At 41.3% G+C, this 17,794-nt stretch overlaps 3 protein-coding genes across 16 annotated transcripts; 1 reads left to right on the top strand and 2 right to left on the bottom strand.

Moving 5' to 3' along the window:
- Positions 1-371: 371 nt before the first annotated feature.
- On the top strand, positions 372-5,062 carry pdx1 (pancreatic and duodenal homeobox 1). The gene is made up of 2 exons (XM_026180027.2): positions 372-2,190; positions 4,152-5,062. Exons 1-2 carry the CDS (start codon positions 1,800-1,802, stop codon positions 4,529-4,531), a joined length of 771 nt encoding a protein of 256 aa, XP_026035812.1. The 5' UTR covers positions 372-1,799; the 3' UTR covers positions 4,532-5,062.
- urad (ureidoimidazoline (2-oxo-4-hydroxy-4-carboxy-5-) decarboxylase) lies at positions 3,985-6,384 on the bottom strand. Its single transcript, XM_026180024.2, has 2 exons — positions 5,599-6,384; positions 3,985-5,468 (listed from the first exon to the last, which is right to left on the bottom strand). The coding sequence occupies exons 1-2, from the start codon at positions 5,771-5,773 to the stop codon at positions 5,119-5,121; spliced, it is 525 nt and encodes a 174-aa protein (XP_026035809.1). The 5' UTR covers positions 5,774-6,384; the 3' UTR covers positions 3,985-5,118.
- A 5,034-nt stretch (positions 6,385-11,418) lies between these two features.
- On the bottom strand, positions 11,419-16,453 carry LOC113029000 (receptor-type tyrosine-protein kinase FLT3-like). 14 transcript variants are annotated; one of them, XM_080306491.1, is made up of 18 exons: positions 16,221-16,452; positions 15,948-16,091; positions 15,757-15,798; positions 15,484-15,569; positions 15,319-15,395; positions 14,955-15,031; positions 14,214-14,365; positions 14,011-14,135; positions 13,788-13,899; positions 13,438-13,580; positions 13,083-13,261; positions 12,784-12,922; positions 12,525-12,702; positions 12,309-12,409; positions 12,090-12,204; positions 11,804-12,009; positions 11,622-11,706; positions 11,419-11,527 (listed from the first exon to the last, which is right to left on the bottom strand). In XM_080306491.1, the coding sequence occupies exons 5-17, from the start codon at positions 15,326-15,328 to the stop codon at positions 11,624-11,626; spliced, it is 1,620 nt and encodes a 539-aa protein (XP_080162617.1). In that variant the 5' UTR covers positions 15,329-15,395; positions 15,484-15,569; positions 15,757-15,798; positions 15,948-16,091; positions 16,221-16,452; the 3' UTR covers positions 11,419-11,527; positions 11,622-11,623. The 14 variants fall into 14 exon arrangements, with proteins under 14 accessions (XP_080162617.1, XP_080162615.1, XP_080162616.1 ...); XM_080306489.1 differs by having other exon boundaries at positions 15,948-16,180; positions 16,274-16,452; XM_080306490.1 differs by lacking the exon at positions 15,484-15,569 and having other exon boundaries at positions 15,319-15,361; positions 15,948-16,180; positions 16,274-16,453.
- Between the last annotated feature and the right edge of the window lie 1,341 nt (positions 16,454-17,794).

The following is a 17,794-nucleotide window of genomic DNA, read 5'->3' as shown; positions in this document are numbered from 1 at the left end:
TCTGTTATTATTCACTAGCCATGATGTTTACATAGGCCACGCTGCAGTCGCCACTGGGTAAGCACATGTTATCGCCTGTCCAACTTTTTGACATGTATACACCAGCTATCACAAAGGGTTTTGTTTGTCAAAGGAGAGAGGAAAAAAAACTTTGTTTTCCCGACACTCCTACATGCGCCTGTGCTTGTGGTTCAGTGGTCTCCAGAGGATTATGTGTGGCAGTGAAGTATTTTAACCCTTTAACACATACAGTATTTTCACCTTTTGTAAGGTTTGAGGATGGGTGGACGTTTGCTGAAGCCTTCAGTGTCCTCTCCATTTAGCCTCCTTTTTATTTTTTACTGTTTCACAGCCTTATATAAACGTGACAAATGTCAAGCTCTTTGGCCCTGAGTACACACGGCTCAATTACAGCCGTGTGTCACTCCTCGCTTAGGCCATTACATAAGGGGAAAAAAAAATCTGCAGCTTGAAAGTTGGCTAAAGTGCATCTGAGGCGCATCATGCTTCATAAATCACGTTGTCTCCACTGTAGAGGAGAATGGCTCTGGTTAACTGTTTCCTTCCTCTTTGAAACAATAATCAAATATAAACACCATTAAGCCATAGTGCAGGCGGTGTTTTGTGTAGAATTGGTTTACTTGAACTTTATTGCATCGCTGAGTGCCCCATTAAGATACAGTCGAAAGTGGCATAATTGCTTCTGAAGAACTCCGGGCAAATACGGTCTATTGATACACACCAGCGAGGTAAAAGCCCGATCTTCCTGTAATTTTTCCTGAAAAATAAGTAAATCGCGTTCGTCTCCGCGTTGCGTAAAGCCGACACCGGAGAGCTCGAAGGCTGTGGAGACACGCTCCACGCGCACGGCTGTTAATTGAGTTCAGTCCAGTCACTCCAGCCTAATTGATTTAATGGCGCGAGCACACGCCGCCGCTGAAGGCTAATGACCAGCAAACACCGGCGAGAGTGCAGCGAGCGAAGTGGCCGCATGAGCTCTTGTTTGTTGTCGCCAAGATACCTGCGTGCGGAGATCGTGGGTCCATGCGTGCGAAATGGTGTTAAATGATGCATTTACAAAAGTATAATGGGCGCGTTTTAAACGTTAGAGGGGGGAAAAGCAGATAAATGAAAAAAGTGGGCTGTGTGTGGTGTTTGAGCTTTTCGCCAGAGTTTCCAAGACAACTGTTTCTCCATCCACGTCTCTTATCTGGCGGGTCAACCAATGTTTGCGCCCATACGTATCGATTTATCAACCTCAGTGTGCACACGAGAGATATATCCATATAAAATGTCGATGGCTGTGCTGTTTGAGGACAATCCAGCTTGCCTTGCGTGAGATTCGTGCTCCTTCCAGACGCTCTTGATTAATAACTCCCTCTTTTGCCCCACATGTGGAAGGAGCAGTTGCACGGTCACCTGTTTTTGTTGTTGTTGCTGCTGCTGCTGCTGTTGGGGTCAGACACAGGTGGATGCCAGGTAAACCTTGCGGTATTTACAGAGTACCATTGATTTACGCGCTCTTGTTCAGTTGGCTGGAAAAAAAAGCTCACAGAGCTGCAGAATATCCTGGAAACTGGGAGCTATCGGCCTGCCGTTTTTGAGCAAATAGTGAAACCAATGGCTTGGGCGCTACAGGATCACATGGTGGCAGAGTGACACACCTGTGTGGAGCAGTAAGGGCCTCGCAGTTGCGCCTGAGGCAGGTAGGGCTGAAGGTTTACGCCGAGGTAGGGCGCAGGTTACGGTGCGTGTGTGTACGCAAACGGCCCCCCTGCAGACACGGGTCCTCGCCAGCCATGAATCGGGAAGATCACTTTTATCCCTCTCAGGTTTTTAAAGACTCCTGCACGTACCAGAGATCACAGGGTGATGACTACAGCCACAGCAGCCCGCCACCCTGCCTCTACATGAGCAGGCAGGTCCACTCCGTCTACACACCGCCGTCCATGGGAGCCTTGGAGCAGGCCGGCCTTCCTGACATTGCTACCACTTACAGTTTGCCGAGTATGCGGGAGGAACCTGGCGTACCCCAGCTCCTCCACCACCACCAGCACCAGCAGCAACAGCAGACGCTCCAGCCGCCTCCAGGCTACAGTGACCCCGTGGAACAGAGCAGATATCACCTGCCATTCCCCTGGATGAAAACCACTAAATCCCACTCACACACCTGGAAAGGACAGTGGGCAGGTAAACACTCAAACAAATCAGCGTATACAGTGTGATTATGAGCGTACTACAGAATCTGACTGAGGGGGGTTAAAGTTCTTAATTTGAGTTCAAAGAGGGCTTCAAATTAAAATATGAGACAGTCATGTTTGCACAATTTAGCTACATAACAAATAACTTTCAACTAACTCCTTCTGAGGCCTTTAATGACATCATGACCCCAACAATACGATCCTGGGTGTTTCAGTTTACCTGTCAGTCATTTTTGTAAAAGGCCCGGGAGGTGAGCGGTTGCTTCATATGAGGTATTATCGTCACAAAAATGTGAGTTTTGTTTGTACAAAAACATTTTCACAAATCACGCTATCTTTAGCCACGAGCAGCCTAATAATAGTCTTTTATATTGCCAAGTCGTTTGTAATTCTAATGTGGTCTTGATAACGTGGAACAAAAAAGAAACTCTAACATGTAATGAACTTTTTAAGGAAAGTATTTTTTAGGGAAGAGTTTTCAGTGGACTGAATTTCAACAAACTTGGAGAGGCTTTACGTGCAGCGAGTTTGCGTAAAAGCAGTGTCGTCGTTAGGAAAAAACCCCATTTTGGTTAAAATAAAAAAAGCAAATAAAGTTCTCGTACTTTTCTTACATCAGAATGAAATTCCCAGAAAACATTTCTTCTGATTCTGTCTCCTAAAGAACTCTCAATAGAAGCGTCATGTATGAACGAGCCACTCTCATAAAGTCGAAACTGAATAACTTACACTCTGATATAGCAGGCCCACGTTGTTTTATTATTCTGAGATACTTAATGGACAGTGTAAACTTATTATATATGACATTTTGAAACAGTTACTATGAACTTAAAAAAAAAAAGTTTTTAAAATCAGCATGAACGACGGTAACGGGAATGATGCCCAGAATCGAAACTCTAAATTAGTGCCTTACAAATAGGCAATAATTATAATCAGTGGCTTCACATGATTCATATTAATTTCTAACAACTTGACTATGTAAATCTATTTAAAAAATAGTCTGCATGATGGCGTATTTCAGTTTCACTTTGAAAATAAATGTACATTAAATGCAGTATTTATTATTATTATTATTATTATTATTTGGAACGTATTAAATACAAATTTAGCTGCACATTCAACGTCATAAATGAATGAATAGTCTTTCTTGTATTGATGTTCAAAATGAACAAATTATATGAGGGAATTTAGGGTCCTCGGGTAAAATAAAACGCTGAAGAAGCTCTTCAAACTAACTGATGCGTGACTGATAACGTGCAAATAAAGACAAGAATTACTTTTCTATAATATTTTAAATCTTTGTTTTTTACTTGACTGTTTTAAATGTAAAAAAATATAATTGAAAATGGAAGAGATCATTTTTTAACAGTCGTAATTAATTAATTCATTTATTTTAAAGAAGCGGTATATGGATTCTTCTAAGGCGTCTAAAAACTTATATTGTTTCGGTCTTTATCTTCAACAATATGAAAATACTTTAAAAAAAAATTAAAACTTATATACAGTTTTCAGTGACTGTAGCAAATACTTCCTGGTTGTGGTTTATGATATGCACAGTAATTAATCTGCTTTAATTTCAGCTCTGGGTGATCACGTGCACTGGGAAATATGTTTTGTCCTTGAAGGAAATGTTAATTTAATCTCTAAAACAAGTAATCTATAATAATCTTCATCCCTAAAATCTAAATTACACCTGTTTGAATAACCCCCCGTAATAATCACCTGTTTTTTGGCCAAGTATTTGGTTAGTACTGGTTAAATAAAGAGTGGCTGGAGATTCTTCTTTACATTCATTTTCAAGATTTATTTTTTACATGAATAAAAAACACTTTTCATAGTTTACAATTAAAAATGTAAATTTACACTTGAAGTGCTTCAGATTTTAATAAAAATTCATTTTTATTACATATTCTTGTTTTTAAAGGGCGCTAATTCTCCGTGTGGTTTTAGGGTCATACGTGATGACTGAGAATGAAGAAAACAAACGCACGAGGACTGCGTACACGCGCGCCCAGCTGCTGGAGCTCGAGAAGGAGTTCCTTTTCAACCGCTACATCTCGAGGCCGAGGCGCGTGGAGCTGGCGCTGACCCTCAGCCTCACCGAGCGCCACATCAAGATCTGGTTCCAGAACAGGCGCATGAAGTGGAAGAAGGAGGAGGACCGGAGGAGGGCGAGGGGGGCCGACCCCGACCAGGACTCCTCCATCACCTCTGGAGACCAGGGGGAGGCCGCTGGAGGGGTTTCCTCCTCAAACGGACCACACCCCACCACACCCCCCGTGTCCCCTCTGCACGGTCTGTCTGCCTCCGGCTCCAGAGAGAGCGCATAGATCCAGCGGATATATTTTTAAGACTTTAAGATTTTTAAGACTCAGACCTGAACTCATATTTAAGGGATCATTTTAACTTTGACTGAAACTCAAATCCAAGTTTTAGGAAACATGTACATATATTTTTTTTCTGAAAAGATTGATGGTATTTAGGGGTGGGGGGATATTTCTGTAAAGTGCTCGTTTACAGGGACCCTTCAGAAATTTCTCTTGGACCACCATAAGCCCCCTGACTGGAGTCCACAGTCTGTTGATTCAGGACTTATTTACTGACGTTTCTTCATCGCCAAACATCCTCTGAGATAGGTTCAACACCAGATGGCACGCGGAGACAACAAATTCACGAACTCCTTTCCCGACAGCGGACCACAGACATGATTATCAGTGCTGTTGTTTTCCATACATCAGTGTACACTTGTATATACACTAAGCTGTATTATGGAGATTGTTAATTAGAATCAATGATCCACATGTTTTATTGATTGAGATTTTATGGATACATTCAGAATTAAAATATACCACAGCCTTTGAGCCTGGGAGTGATGAGGTTTAGAGGCAAACTGGCGCAAAACTCAACCTCCGGCACTTCATAATTTGTTCGCGCCATCAGTAAGCAGCAGACTTTGGAGGCGCAAGCGGCAGATCTTCTTCACCTCCTCGATGCCGCGCGCTCTCTCCACTGCGCGCTCGTTCTGGCAGCGCTCGGACAGCTGCAGCAAGATGTTCGCTTTGTCGTTCATCCGGGCGCAGATGACAAATGGAAATTCGAAGCGCTTTTTATACTCCTCGTTGAGACGGGCCATGCGCTCGGCTTCCCCCGAGGTCAGCGCGTCCATTCCGGCTCCCGCCTGCTCCTGGCGCGACTCCCGGGTCAAGGTGCCTCTCTGCAGGTCCCTGCCGGCCAGATCGGGGTGACACCTTAGGATCCCCTCTTTACCTGCACATACAACCGATCATTTCTGCCAGTTTAGAGCATTAAACTGATACAAGCCTACTTATTAAACAAACGCGTAAAAATTAACCCGAGCACAGGGTAGAAATGTTAATAAACTAATTCCGTGGATCACCTGATTCTGGGAGCTCGTCGATGAAGTCACTGATGGCAGCCTCCAGAGCATTTAAACTCACAAACGGACGCCTCGACCACACAGCGGCTGTTATAACAGGACATTTCTCCACCACGTTACCGAAAGTGTTCACAAAATCCTCGTAAGAAAGAGCATTTACAGCTGAAATGTCCATGACTTATGGGAACAGTCTTCAGTGGTGCCACAGGCAGTGTTTGTTGACCTTTACGCAACACTTTGCAACAAGGGTTAACGCACCGCTGGACACACAGAACACCCCCCACCCTCCCCGGATAGTCTGGCAGTGGTTAATATTTTCTTATGGAAACTATCATCTGACACTGGAAAGAACAGTTGGCTGAGTGTAAAATAGGAGGAAAACAGTGATTTAAATTTTAGCTGCAGGGTCCTTATTCAGCATTACAATTCTGAGCTCTGGCGTCCCCTAGCGCTGAACAAAGGTCAGCAAAGAATATAAATCAGACGGCTATCCATTAAAACAGCGCGACGCCGGTATTGAGATCATGATAAGGCTTCAGTGGTGGAAGAAGCAGACAGATCCTACATGAGAATAGCCTGTAGCGATAGAGCTGCAGGAAAATTTTACGTAAGCTAAAAGACCTGCACTGAAAATGATGGCGTTTTCAGACAAATTCCGGGGATCACATTTCCTGAACGAGGCTCTTTAAGTCTGAATGGCTAAAACTAATTGTGTAAACCTACCTACAATCTTTGTTTTCTTAGACCCGATAATGACGATAATGATACAATAAATAGTTTTGTGGATATTTTGTTGACTCTATTTACATATTTTTACATGCTTTACCTAACAGGTATGTGCCACCCTGCCTGGACCTCTTGCCCCTCATTTGCCCCCATTTAAAGATTTCTAGTTCCGCCACTTTAAAAAAGGAAACATTAAAAAAATGTACTTCATTACTGTCATTTAGTAAAATCTACTTTTAAGTAGAACACAGCTTTTCTCCTAGTGGCATCATATACTGCATCACATTGTACGAAAATCTTCATTTAAAATTTGTGATTGCCATTAATTCTGCAGGATCCTGAAATACTCACATACCTGCAATCATGTTTCTCTGCCTCCAAATGTTCATTCTCCTGGTATGCAGGGGGAAATGTTCTTACTGCAACTCCACTACTCCACCTACATGGCAATTTAACCCGCAGGGAATTAGGAAGGCTGATCACTATGATGCTGTATAAACATGGTTGGCAGGACACCTAATTCCTACACAGATTTACTACTGCACAAAATCACATGGGCAAAAACTGCCTCAGTCCAAAAAAAGAAAAAAAAAGTTTTATTAGTGAGCACCACACTCTCACTGGAAATAAGATACACAAGACTTATTTTTCTTTCAAGGCAGGCTAGTGGGCTGAGGGTGTAATTCTGGCCAGCAGCCCGAGGACATAACGTTTAGCATTATCAGCCTGTCAGCCAATCAAAAATTAGTTCAGCATCTTCCTGAGAAAGAGTTTTCATCTACCTTAATGGGCCTTGAGTTAATGGGGAGGGAGTTTTCACACAAGATCCTGGGAATGCAACTCTCAGTCTCTTTAATGAGGTTGGCCACCTCCTCATTACAGGGTAGGCTATTCCTCCTAAAGCTGCACAGGTTACTTCTAGCAGTTTTCAGTCCAATTCTTTTTTTAAAGCAACACATAAGCCCTGAAATGAATCTTCCTTCTGGTAAAACTAAAGCATTTTTAAAACAAAACCAGCCAAATAAAAAGAAAAAAAGCTTTCCTCCAACTGTGGGCTTCAGTTCAAAAGTATTCTACAACCCTTTCCCATCCAGTCTCTCTGCATGCATATTTCCTCCTTTCTATCCCCTTTAAAGAGAAGGGCCCCAAACCCACCAATCAATTACTTCTGGGACTCAACAGCAAATAGCTGGACTAGAGTGGATCTCCACTCCCACGCTGGTGCGGCCTAACCTGACATTTAGTAGGAGATCACACAATTACCTAAATTAAACAACAATTCAGCCGAGGTAAGGAAAATTAGGATGTATCACCAGGCAAGCAGGGAATGTTGAAGATCACGTCCTCACACTGATACACCAGTTTCAAAGAAACACATGCAAAATCTGGGTCTGTTAACAGTGACAGCAACTTTCCATTAGAGAGGAGGAGACTCAGCACATTCTGGAGCCAGGGGTTGTTATTGAAACAGGCTTAAGATCAAATGCTGCTTATCTGCACAACCAAAGTGGCTCAAATTGCCTCACCTATACAAAGGAGGTCATGTCACATGGGAGCTCATGCTTACTCCATACATCTAAGAGAGGCTTTACAGATGGAATACAGCACCTCTAACTAGAAACACAGGAAAAGAGCAGACTCATTTAGGTGTGCACAGACGTTTATTTATTTGTTTGTTTGTTTTAGATACAATGTTATAGCAGAGAAAGTATTATACAGTCAGGCGTACATTTCATTTGTGAGTAAAGGAGAGACTGGTTTCATGATAAGCAGACTTTCCGTGGGTGGAAATATTTTGAGCATGAGGATAAAAATCTGTGGTCACATAGCTTCTCTCTCTCTCTCTTTTTTTCATTCACTTTAAACTTTCAATGCTCATTGCCAGGAGCAAGAAGAAAACAACATCACTGTTATGGCAACGAAGAAGTTGGGGGCTTCCCTGCACTGACAATTTGCTCAGAGCAGGTCTGGCTTGTACAGGATAACAACGTGGCCACCATGAAACCAAAAAAAGCATAATACAGCAGCCATGGGTGTAAGAGCCATTTATTGTTTTTGTTTTGTGTTGTTGCACATTTGGACACTGGGGGCAGTGACATTTGCGGTTACTGCATTTATACAGGAAGAGTTGATCTTACAATGAGTAATGGTTGAACAGCTTAATGCTACAGATCAAATGAGGAGGCAGGGGAAGCATTGCCTTGGAGGCCTCAAAACATTTACACTGAGTTTTTCAAGTAGCACTCAGAACCTGTCTCGACCCCCTCTTTGACTTAATAACTGCAACCAAACTCCACCAGCATGTGTAGAAATCTCTTCACAAAGCTGTCAGAGTAGCTGTAAATGTCTTGATGCATGCTCAATCATCCAGGTAAGTAAATCTCCAAAACTTGATTCTGTTTATCTGAACGTAGCTTTTTGTGGGAGAAACGTTTCGTCCATGGAAGAAGTGGAAAAAGAGGGCTTTGCTATCCTACCCTGGAACACCACCAATCCATTGGTTCAGATATGTGGATGAAACCTGGGTGAAAATCAAATCTCAGGGGTCACATTAACTCGGTGGACCGACACATCAAATTCACAAGGGAGGATATAATAAGTGGCAGGTTAGCCTTCTTAGACTGTGAGATTTCCATGACTAATGGGGGACATCTAAAAGCTGATGTGTACCGTAAACCTACGCATACGGATCAGTATTTAAGGTTGACTCTCATCATCCATGGAGCACAAACTGGGCGTCATCAGGACGCTACAAAACAGAGCGAACATGATCCCTACACACACAGCGGCCAGGGAGGCAGAAGAACAGCACATCAAGAAGGCCCTGAGTAAATGTGGTTATCCCAGCTGGACTTTTGTCAAAGCTGGAAAGGCACCTAAAGAAAGCTCCAGCTGATCCAGGAGAGAAGGACAACCGCTGCCCAAGCGAAAACCTGTAGAGATCCCGTATGTGTCAGGAGTATTGGAGCAGTTGAGACGCATTTTTTCTGTGGCTTTTAAACCCCAAAACACGCTGCGCCAAAAATTGGTCCACCCCAAGGATCGGGTCCCCCGACACAAACAGAGTAACATAGTGTACGCTGTTAAGTACCAGGAGGATTGCCAGGATTTATACATCGGGGAAACCAAACAACCTGTGGCAAAGCGGATGGCACAACACAGAAGAGCTACTTCGTCAGGCCAGGACTCTGCAGTCTATTTACACCTACAGGCTGTTAGATTATAATATTATTTTATGCCATGTTATACCCCTAACTAAAGATTGTGAATTATTATGTAGTTTTAGTTTGCATTATTCTCCTGAATTAGAAGAAGCTGATAACTATTGCATTAGTTAAACTGATTTGCATTACATTAGACTGCTGATTTATTGTGGATGAATGATATTGTTTTATGATGCATTATACTGCTGAGTTATAAGAAAATACTGTTTGCAGAAAGTCATCGCCTTATTTGTCTGATTAGAAGAGAACAGAATATACTGGAGTTTTCTGCCCAATCTCAGCAGGAGCAGATAAACAGGGAGCCAAGGTCGTAGCTTAGGCGCTGTGTGAGAGAAAGCATGTGAATGTTTAGGCTTTTTATGATAAGGTGGAGGCACCAGAGGCTATAAGAGTTTGAGCAATGCTCCACCATTTTGAGATCTGAGGCTGTCTGCATACAGTGTCCATCTCCCACGCGTGTGACTATTAAAATCATCGTTTGACTTAACCCGGCCGGACCAGTGTTGTTATTGTGGTTTTTCTCTTGTCTCCATCCCCAATATTTTGAACCATAACAAGGCCAGTGGACACTCTTAAGGATGAGGATGTACACATCCTGGACAGGGAGGAACGCTGGTTTGAGCGCGGAGTCAAGGAAGCCATTTACGTGAAAAGGGAAAGACCATCTCTGAATTGAGGAGGGGGCCTAAGGGTACATCTTTCGCCATCTTACAATGCTGGGATTGCAGCCATTCCCCAACTCTCTGTGAATGGTACTCATGGCCATTGATCAGTGGGCTTTGATCAGTGGTTGTTGATCAATGGTCATGAGAATTTGCATAATTAAGACTAAGGAACTGACCTCCCAGCCCATTGTTCCTTCAGTGGGCTGGTTTCAATCATTATGCAAATGTGCTGTTTATAAGATTTGGGGAAACCTGCAGTCAGCTGAGACTGAAGAAGTCACTTGGATGAGTGACGAAACGTTTCTCCCACAAAACGCTACGTCCAGATGAACAGAATCAACTTTTGAAGAGTAGCTGTAAATACACAGAAATGAGTGCAGTTCTGATACACGAGAGGAATTTTGTGGGTTGACAGGGTGTGCCTGTAACTTTTCCTGACTGGAGCTTATTGAGCACAAGAATGACATACAAGATGCGGTTTCTACAGCCCAAGTATACTTATATGATGGTGCATGAGTACTACACAAGGCTGCATGGTGGTGCAGTGATTAGCACTATCAAGTCATCACAAGACAGTTCAGGGTATAAATCTCTTGATATGTTACGACATGTCTTTTTGGAATTTAAATGCTCTCCTTGTAAATTTCTGAGTTTCTTGGCATCTTTCACATTTAGACCTTCTTTATTTTGTACAGTTTGCTTAAGCTGTAGTATATAGTTAAACTGTGGTAGATAATGAAAAGTGTTAGGTTAAATATGATTTATCCAGTTCCAGCAATAAGTATAAAATGCTCACTATATTTGATTTAAAGATAAAGACACTCGATTTTACTCTAAATGATTGTGAGAAGACTATCAAGTAACATGCTGTATGGATAAAATGATATATGGGTGGTAACTGTATCTGATGGTTACAGAAGATCCTTCTCAGATATTGAAATGTCTGACTACACAGACATCGTTCAGAAATGTCCACAGAGGTCAGTGGATCATGGCAGTCGCTGAAATTCTGGTGGTTATATCTTTATAACCAAGCTGAAAAAAAGAAAGAGAGTGAGACTGAGTGATAATGGTTATTCATCCAGTTGTGGAGGTGAACAGGCCGACCCTCTGCCCTCAGTCTACAAGCTGGTCAAACAGTGATGATGAGCTATGCTCTTTATTTTGTTCATAAAAAGATGTTTATAAAAAGACCAAATATATACTTTATTTTTGATGAGGTACATGAGCTCTTTATTGACTACAGCCAAGCCAGAAACAGAAGCAAACTGCCTACTTTCAGCACCATCATGTTGTTATAAGTAGGTACACCATCTATAATATAGAAATACAAGGACAATAATAAGAATTGATTAATTAATAATTGACATTTTATTAAAAAGTAATGCAAATAAAAAGTTCTTTGTACCTTTAGAGAATACTGGGTAATGGGTTTTGCAGAACCAGAACCAAACATACTGTCAGCAGGAAGGAGTTCTCCTCAGGTGGATTACCTAAAAAACAAAACAAAACAATGTGAGCATGACAACGTTTAGATTTTTTTTTTCATCAAATATTTTCAGTAAATATATTCATTAGACTTGTTATTACCAATAGAGGGCTGAGGTGTAGGTGGGATGATCATGTAATGGGTTTTGCACCAGGAGCCAACTGGGTTTGTCAGACAAAACCTGAATTGGTCTCCTTTTAACACGTCTTTGCTCACTAAGCTCTTGATCGTCTTGTTGCAGGAAACATCAGAATCTATTTGAAATGCATTTGGGACCTCATCCCAGGATGAGTCAATTTCACTGCAGCTGTGAAACAAAGTAAAAGGAGTTTAAATAATCAGAGCTAAAATGCTCTCTGAGCTGAACGGCTGTGCAGGTAATCATACCTGTCATTGGACTCAGAGCAAAACATCCAGGTATAGTTTGCTGGCACAGGACTGACAGTCTCAAGGTTGAGGGTACCATCATCCTTATTAAACAAGAAGTTGAACTTTGGTTCATCTGGAACAAAAATCAGATGATCTCAAACAATCTCACATTTTAAATATAAATTATAATTAAATTTAAGTAATAATAAAACTGTAACAAAGGTTACATTAACCCACCTACAACACACACTGATATGGTCTTTGTTTCCTTTTGTCCTCCAGCCTCCAGGTGTAACTTATAATCTCCTGATATGAGTGGATCACAAAGCTTCACAGTCCTGAGAAACAGTTCATTACAGTCCTCATATCACATGATTACACTGATCATGAAAAACGTGAATGAATGGATAATTTTACACTTCTACATGATGACAGTTTGCGTCATTGAAGTACCTGTGCTGTGTTACCCATGTCTCCCTGACACATTTAGTCCTGTTTTTGTCAGGAGTCTCCCAGGAACAGTACTGGAGAACAGGATGGTAGGAAACAGTGGCCTGCAAGCAGGTGCTGGATGCCTCCTGAGCTGATATGATCTTGGTCTCATCCAGCTGTGCAGAGAGGAAACCTTCATCTGAGGAAACACAAGAATAAACCAGATTTATTCAGTGGGAACAGTTTCAAATAATAATGACATGAAATGAAGTCTACTGACCTGAGACATTAACATGAACAGACTTTGAGTTTTTATCTGCACTCGTGCAGGTGTATGTGCCGCTGTGCTCCTCTCTCACTGATCTGATGGACAGGTAGGCCATCTGAACACCGAAATGTGAGTCATTTTTAATGCACATCTGGAAGAAAAACCCCATAATAATGATCATTTGCAGGATGATTATCAGTGAAGTACTTTGTGTCTCAGACTGAGGAATATTAAAGAGGTCGGTCAGTTTTCAGACAAACATAACAAGAAAGTTTAAGGAAACTCTCCCTGATTACAGGACATTACTGTACCTCCTCCTCCTTCTCTGGTTTACGTGACAGTGTCCTGGCATTGAGGTGTTTTCCTCCTTTCTCCCACACAGGTGATCTCAGACTGTATCCCTTTACTCTGCAGCGAAGCAGCAGAGACTGACCTTTGCTCAGGGTGACAGTAGAAACCTCATCTTTGTTCATTACGCTGCTCTGTAAGTCTGAAACACACATCAGGGCCTCAAGTAAGAAATATTTGCTTTTCGGAGATTAGTTAGTGAATCTCTGGGTAAACATTGTTTTTTCACTTTCACTATATGTATTTGAAGAAAGAACTTATGGATAAATTCATTATGGATGTATTAAATTTGTTATGAATTAATTTAAATCCAGTTACCGTAGTCATACAGTTGGGAGCACTCTTGTCCTTCAGCATTGGTTGCACAGCACATCATTCCTCTATTATAATATTCAGTGCTTGATATTGTGCGCTCTGTCTTTCTGTCGCTTCCCTTTAAACTCTGTTGTCCATCCTTGTTACTGGTCAAACAGAGAGAAAAAAAAACATTTTGATATTTGATATTTTTCAGAAAGCTGTGTCTATGAAAAACATTATTACCAAAGCTTGTCTGATACCTATCTAAAATCAAAATAAAGCATCTCTCTAAATGATTCAGTCTAAAATCAGAAATTAAGAAGTGTTGCTATTCTGAAGTTTGCATACAAATGTAAAGGACAACATCTTACCCAGACCATTTGATTGTGGGTTTGGGGAAACCCTCAGAGACGCACTTAAAAAGGGGAGAAGTATCTGACACGTCAACACCATCGAGCATCAGCTGTGGTTTTGTTGGACGTTCTAAACAACATCAAAGAAAACAGTTAAATTAATTGTATTATCACTCATTGATCATCAAACAGAGATTGTGTGAGTATTGTAGAAGAAATAAGGTGAGAAGCTGTTACTCACTCATTACATGAAGAATCACAGTCGTGGAGAACATGGTGACATTGTTGGATTTACAGGTCAGAGTGTACTCCCCTGAATCTGTCTCAGAAAGCTGTGATGTGACCATGGACTGACTCCCATTTCTGCTGAGGTTAAAGGAAACATCTCAGTTTAAATACATAGAAATATAAAGCACCCAAACAGAAACACAGACGGTCACTTACGCTGTCATTACTCGGTCTTCTCCTCTGATCCAGTGGCAGACAAGAGATCCAGAGAGGCCCTCCAGGGAGATGATGAGTTTCATACCCACTGCTAACACTTTGGTGATGGGACCAGATGGATTCAGATAATCAGCTGGTGTCAAACATGCTGCCTGAAAAACAAGAGCCAACATTTAATCCTCCTTCATTTAGCAGCAGTAAAATCATCACCACTGGCAAGATCTGAATTAGATTTTCCCGAAAACACATAAAAAAAGTTGATCTCCTGATTAAATGTTTCCTTTAAAAAACAAAACAAACGAAGCTTATATTTTGTACCTGAACAAAACTTGTACTAAAACCTCTTCAAAATGTATTAGAATGACACAAAGTGATTACAGGAAATTACAGAAAGAGCAGCTAGCACTATTTCCCTCTCTGTTGCTGTGTGCTTTTTGCTGCCCTGTACACCATAACACACACACTGCCATTTGCGAAGGTAAGCTGGAGCTACACAAACATTAAAGAGTCGATGCACAGCATGAAAATGGGTGTTCACTTCTGTCTTTTCTAGACTATAGGTGTCTTGTTTACCCAGATATGTATATGTGCAATTAATGCATATTCCAGACTGGTCAAGAGGGGTTTATTAAAGAATAATAGTTCATTTTATGTCATCTCAGAACTATTCCCTGCTTTAAGACTTCATTGTCAGTATCACTTTCAGTTATTTGATCAGAGTTTAGTTAAAACAGCTCTTACCCCATGACTGGGTACACAGACTGGAGTCTTTACATCATCAGAGCAGAGCACTCCGACAGCACACAGCAGCAGAACAGCTGGAGACATAGAAAACTGAATCTTTAGTTTAAATATTACTGAAAATCAAAACAAATGTATATACACCAGTGGGAAAAAACAAAACCAAAAAAAAAGGAACATAAATGCATCATTAAGAAGAAATGATTGCTTTTCTAAGTCAGACTGTATTTATGAACTACAACTGTGTCATAAACAAAATGCTTCATAACTCAAAATTTAGCTCTGGCCAACTACACAAACCTTGATTGCAAGTCTGTGATTACCTTCGATTGTTGTTGTGCAGGAATGAATAACTCTCACTCACCTGCAATCATGTTTCTCTGCCTCCAAGTTTTCTTTCTCGTATTCTGAAAGGAAAATTTGTTGCTGCAACAGCGCTACCTATATGAGAATTTCATCCCAAGGAAATGAAAAGGGCTAGTCTCTATGATGGTGGAAAAACAAGACAAGAAGCGAGGATATTGCGCACCAGACGGGCAGGATTTGAGAGGGGTCCTCGCACACTCACAGAGCACCAGCAATATTCACGAACAAGACAAAACAGTTAATAATATCCTAATAATATCAAAGGAAAAACAAACACAAGTAATTAATCACAGCTGGATCATAACGGGACGCTTTCTCCATACATCCGATAGATAAACTAGCTTCACAGACGGAATACAGCATCTCTAACTAGAAACACAGGAAAAGAGCAAAGATGAGTACAAACAAGGTTGAAACGTTGAAAGTATCTGCTCACCCAAAGCTGCCTAATCTGGAGAAGTCTGCCTCACTGCCCCTCCTACATGGAAATGGTACAGTTTCGCTCTCTGTTATTTGTTTTTCTCAATCTTTTTGTAGAAATCGACGAGTGGCTTCACATGTAAACGACATCATGTTTCACACATTTTGATGCGAAGTACTTTGACTTGAATAAAAGTCACTTCTTACCTTCTCATAAAAGTTAGATTGCTTTTCCCTTGGGACCAAAATAAAATAGACACATATGTAACGGAGCCGGTGTTCCAGATCTACTGGCGTTTAGATCAACTGGCGTTGGTCGAACAGATGTGTGGCAGTCTTGCGTTTCAGGAGCTACTACCGACAAACCAGCAAAAAACCGCCAAATGTGTCATCTGTGACACTTGTGAGGTTATCTCAAACACACTCCGTCAGTCTTGATGCTGTTGAACAACAAAATGTTTAAAAATGTGGCGAGTTTACCTGGTGATATCCTCATGCGTGACGCGATCGCGAAAACAGCAAACAAGTAATACCACGCCGATGTTGTTCACAGGACAGCAAGAGTAAACGATCGGGAGACCCTAGTCGTCGTTATCGTTCCCCTCGCACGGTTTATTTCTCCGGTTTCAGCGTTTTTGCTTCACAACTAAAGCGAGCAGTTTACTTTGTGCACTAACATGGAGTCGAGTCAACCAGCGCCACCTCTGGCCAAGTGCCACAGCCTACAGCCAGATCAACCTGTGACACACATCTGCAGCACGTTTGATTTCGTTTCATGCACAACACATTTGTACCTTTCAATTGTGTCTGTTTGTGCGTCATGCAAATAAACCTTTGAAATGAATGAAATGACACTAATATTTCACTAGTGTTGTAACATCACATGTCGTTAGTGTAGTCTGTCTGTGTCTTTACTCTGCGAACAAACATTTTAGAGTTGGTTGTTATATACAGTCTGTATAAGTGTGGTTAAACTAATAAACATTTGTAAGGAGATGGCAGTTACTGTGAATGTACAGCAGGCGATTAGTAATAAACAGTCAGACAATGACTCTGACAATCTCATTCAATCTTGCAGATTGAATGCACCTTCTGTGGAAAGTGGTACCACACAGTGTGTGTGGACTTCCCCTGTGCAGAAGGCGACTACAAATGTTGCGCATGCTAAATAAACAGAAAAAAGTGATCCCTGTTGTCTTTGCTTACTGATTGTTTTCAGTGTTGACAATCCACATTGCTGGCATTGCATCTTTCAACATGTTTGTGGGTAGATTTGGATGTACCAGGGGTAAGTGCAGCCACTCAGCCTCTACTCAATGTGATCATAGCAGCAGGTGCAGATGTGTCACAAGTTAATCTAGTAGTAGGCTATGGTAGTAGTGGACTGAGCTCCATTTGAAACTGCTCCAGCTGCTGTGTGATAGTGGATCTGCTACAAATTGAAGATCATATGGAAGTTTTGGAAATTAACCCTTGTATTATGTTGAAAAACAAAAAAGTGACATTGATTTTGTTGCGGGTCATTTAGATCCGTACTGTGTAAATCCACTCAGAATTATCCAAAAACTGCAATAAAACAATAGCAACTTTATTTCCCATCAGATTAACATGTAGAACACAGACATACAACAGTGACTTTCCATAACTATTTTAGGAACAATTTGGTTTTTCGTTCTTACAAACACATTTCTGTTGAACTTGCCCAGCGTTCTCAGTTTTTCAATGCTCAACATTTTCGATTTTGTCCACATGATGGACAGAATGTAACTGTGTGCTTTCTGCAGATGTACTTCTTGCATTTCTCACAAAAAGTGCTTGTTTTCAAACAGGAATCTTCCTAACTAAGATTTAAAACAGATTTCTACGTCTCCTCCAGTCTCACAAACAGATGACAAACCAAGCGACACACCCGAGTCACTGACTTTCTTAAATCCACTCACTCTCACTGGCTGTTTATTACTAATCACTGTGTAACTGCTGTGAATTCAAAGTAACTGCCATCTCCTTACAAATCTTCATTGGATTAACCACACTTATACCGACTGTATATAACT

Source organism: Astatotilapia calliptera, chromosome 9 (assembly GCF_964374335.1).
Source record: "Astatotilapia calliptera chromosome 9, fAstCal68.1, whole genome shotgun sequence".
Taxonomy (NCBI): domain Eukaryota; kingdom Metazoa; phylum Chordata; class Actinopteri; order Cichliformes; family Cichlidae; genus Astatotilapia; species Astatotilapia calliptera.
The sequence above is the reverse complement of the archived record's forward strand: the minus strand, read 5'-3'. Positions and strand labels throughout refer to the sequence as shown.

Coding starts and splice junctions, on each gene's coding strand:
- pdx1 (XM_026180027.2), top strand. CDS start 1,800: ATGAATCGGGAAGATCACTTTTATCCCTCTCAGGTTTTTAAAGACTCC. Junction 2,191..4,151: donor CTGGAAAGGACAGTGGGCAG/GTAAACACTCAA, acceptor GTGTGGTTTTAG/GGTCATACGTGATGACTGAG.
- urad (XM_026180024.2), bottom strand. CDS start 5,773: ATGGACATTTCAGCTGTAAATGCTCTTTCTTACGAGGATTTTGTGAAC. Junction 5,469..5,598: donor CGACGAGCTCCCAGAATCAG/GTGATCCACGGA, acceptor TTGTATGTGCAG/GTAAAGAGGGGATCCTAAGG.
- LOC113029000 (XM_080306490.1), bottom strand. Junction 12,923..13,082: donor AACCAGAGAAGGAGGAGGAG/GTACAGTAATGT, acceptor TTTTTCTTCCAG/ATGTGCATTAAAAATGACTC. Junction 12,410..12,524: donor ACATGGGTAACACAGCACAG/GTACTTCAATGA, acceptor ACTGTTTCTCAG/GACTGTGAAGCTTTGTGATC.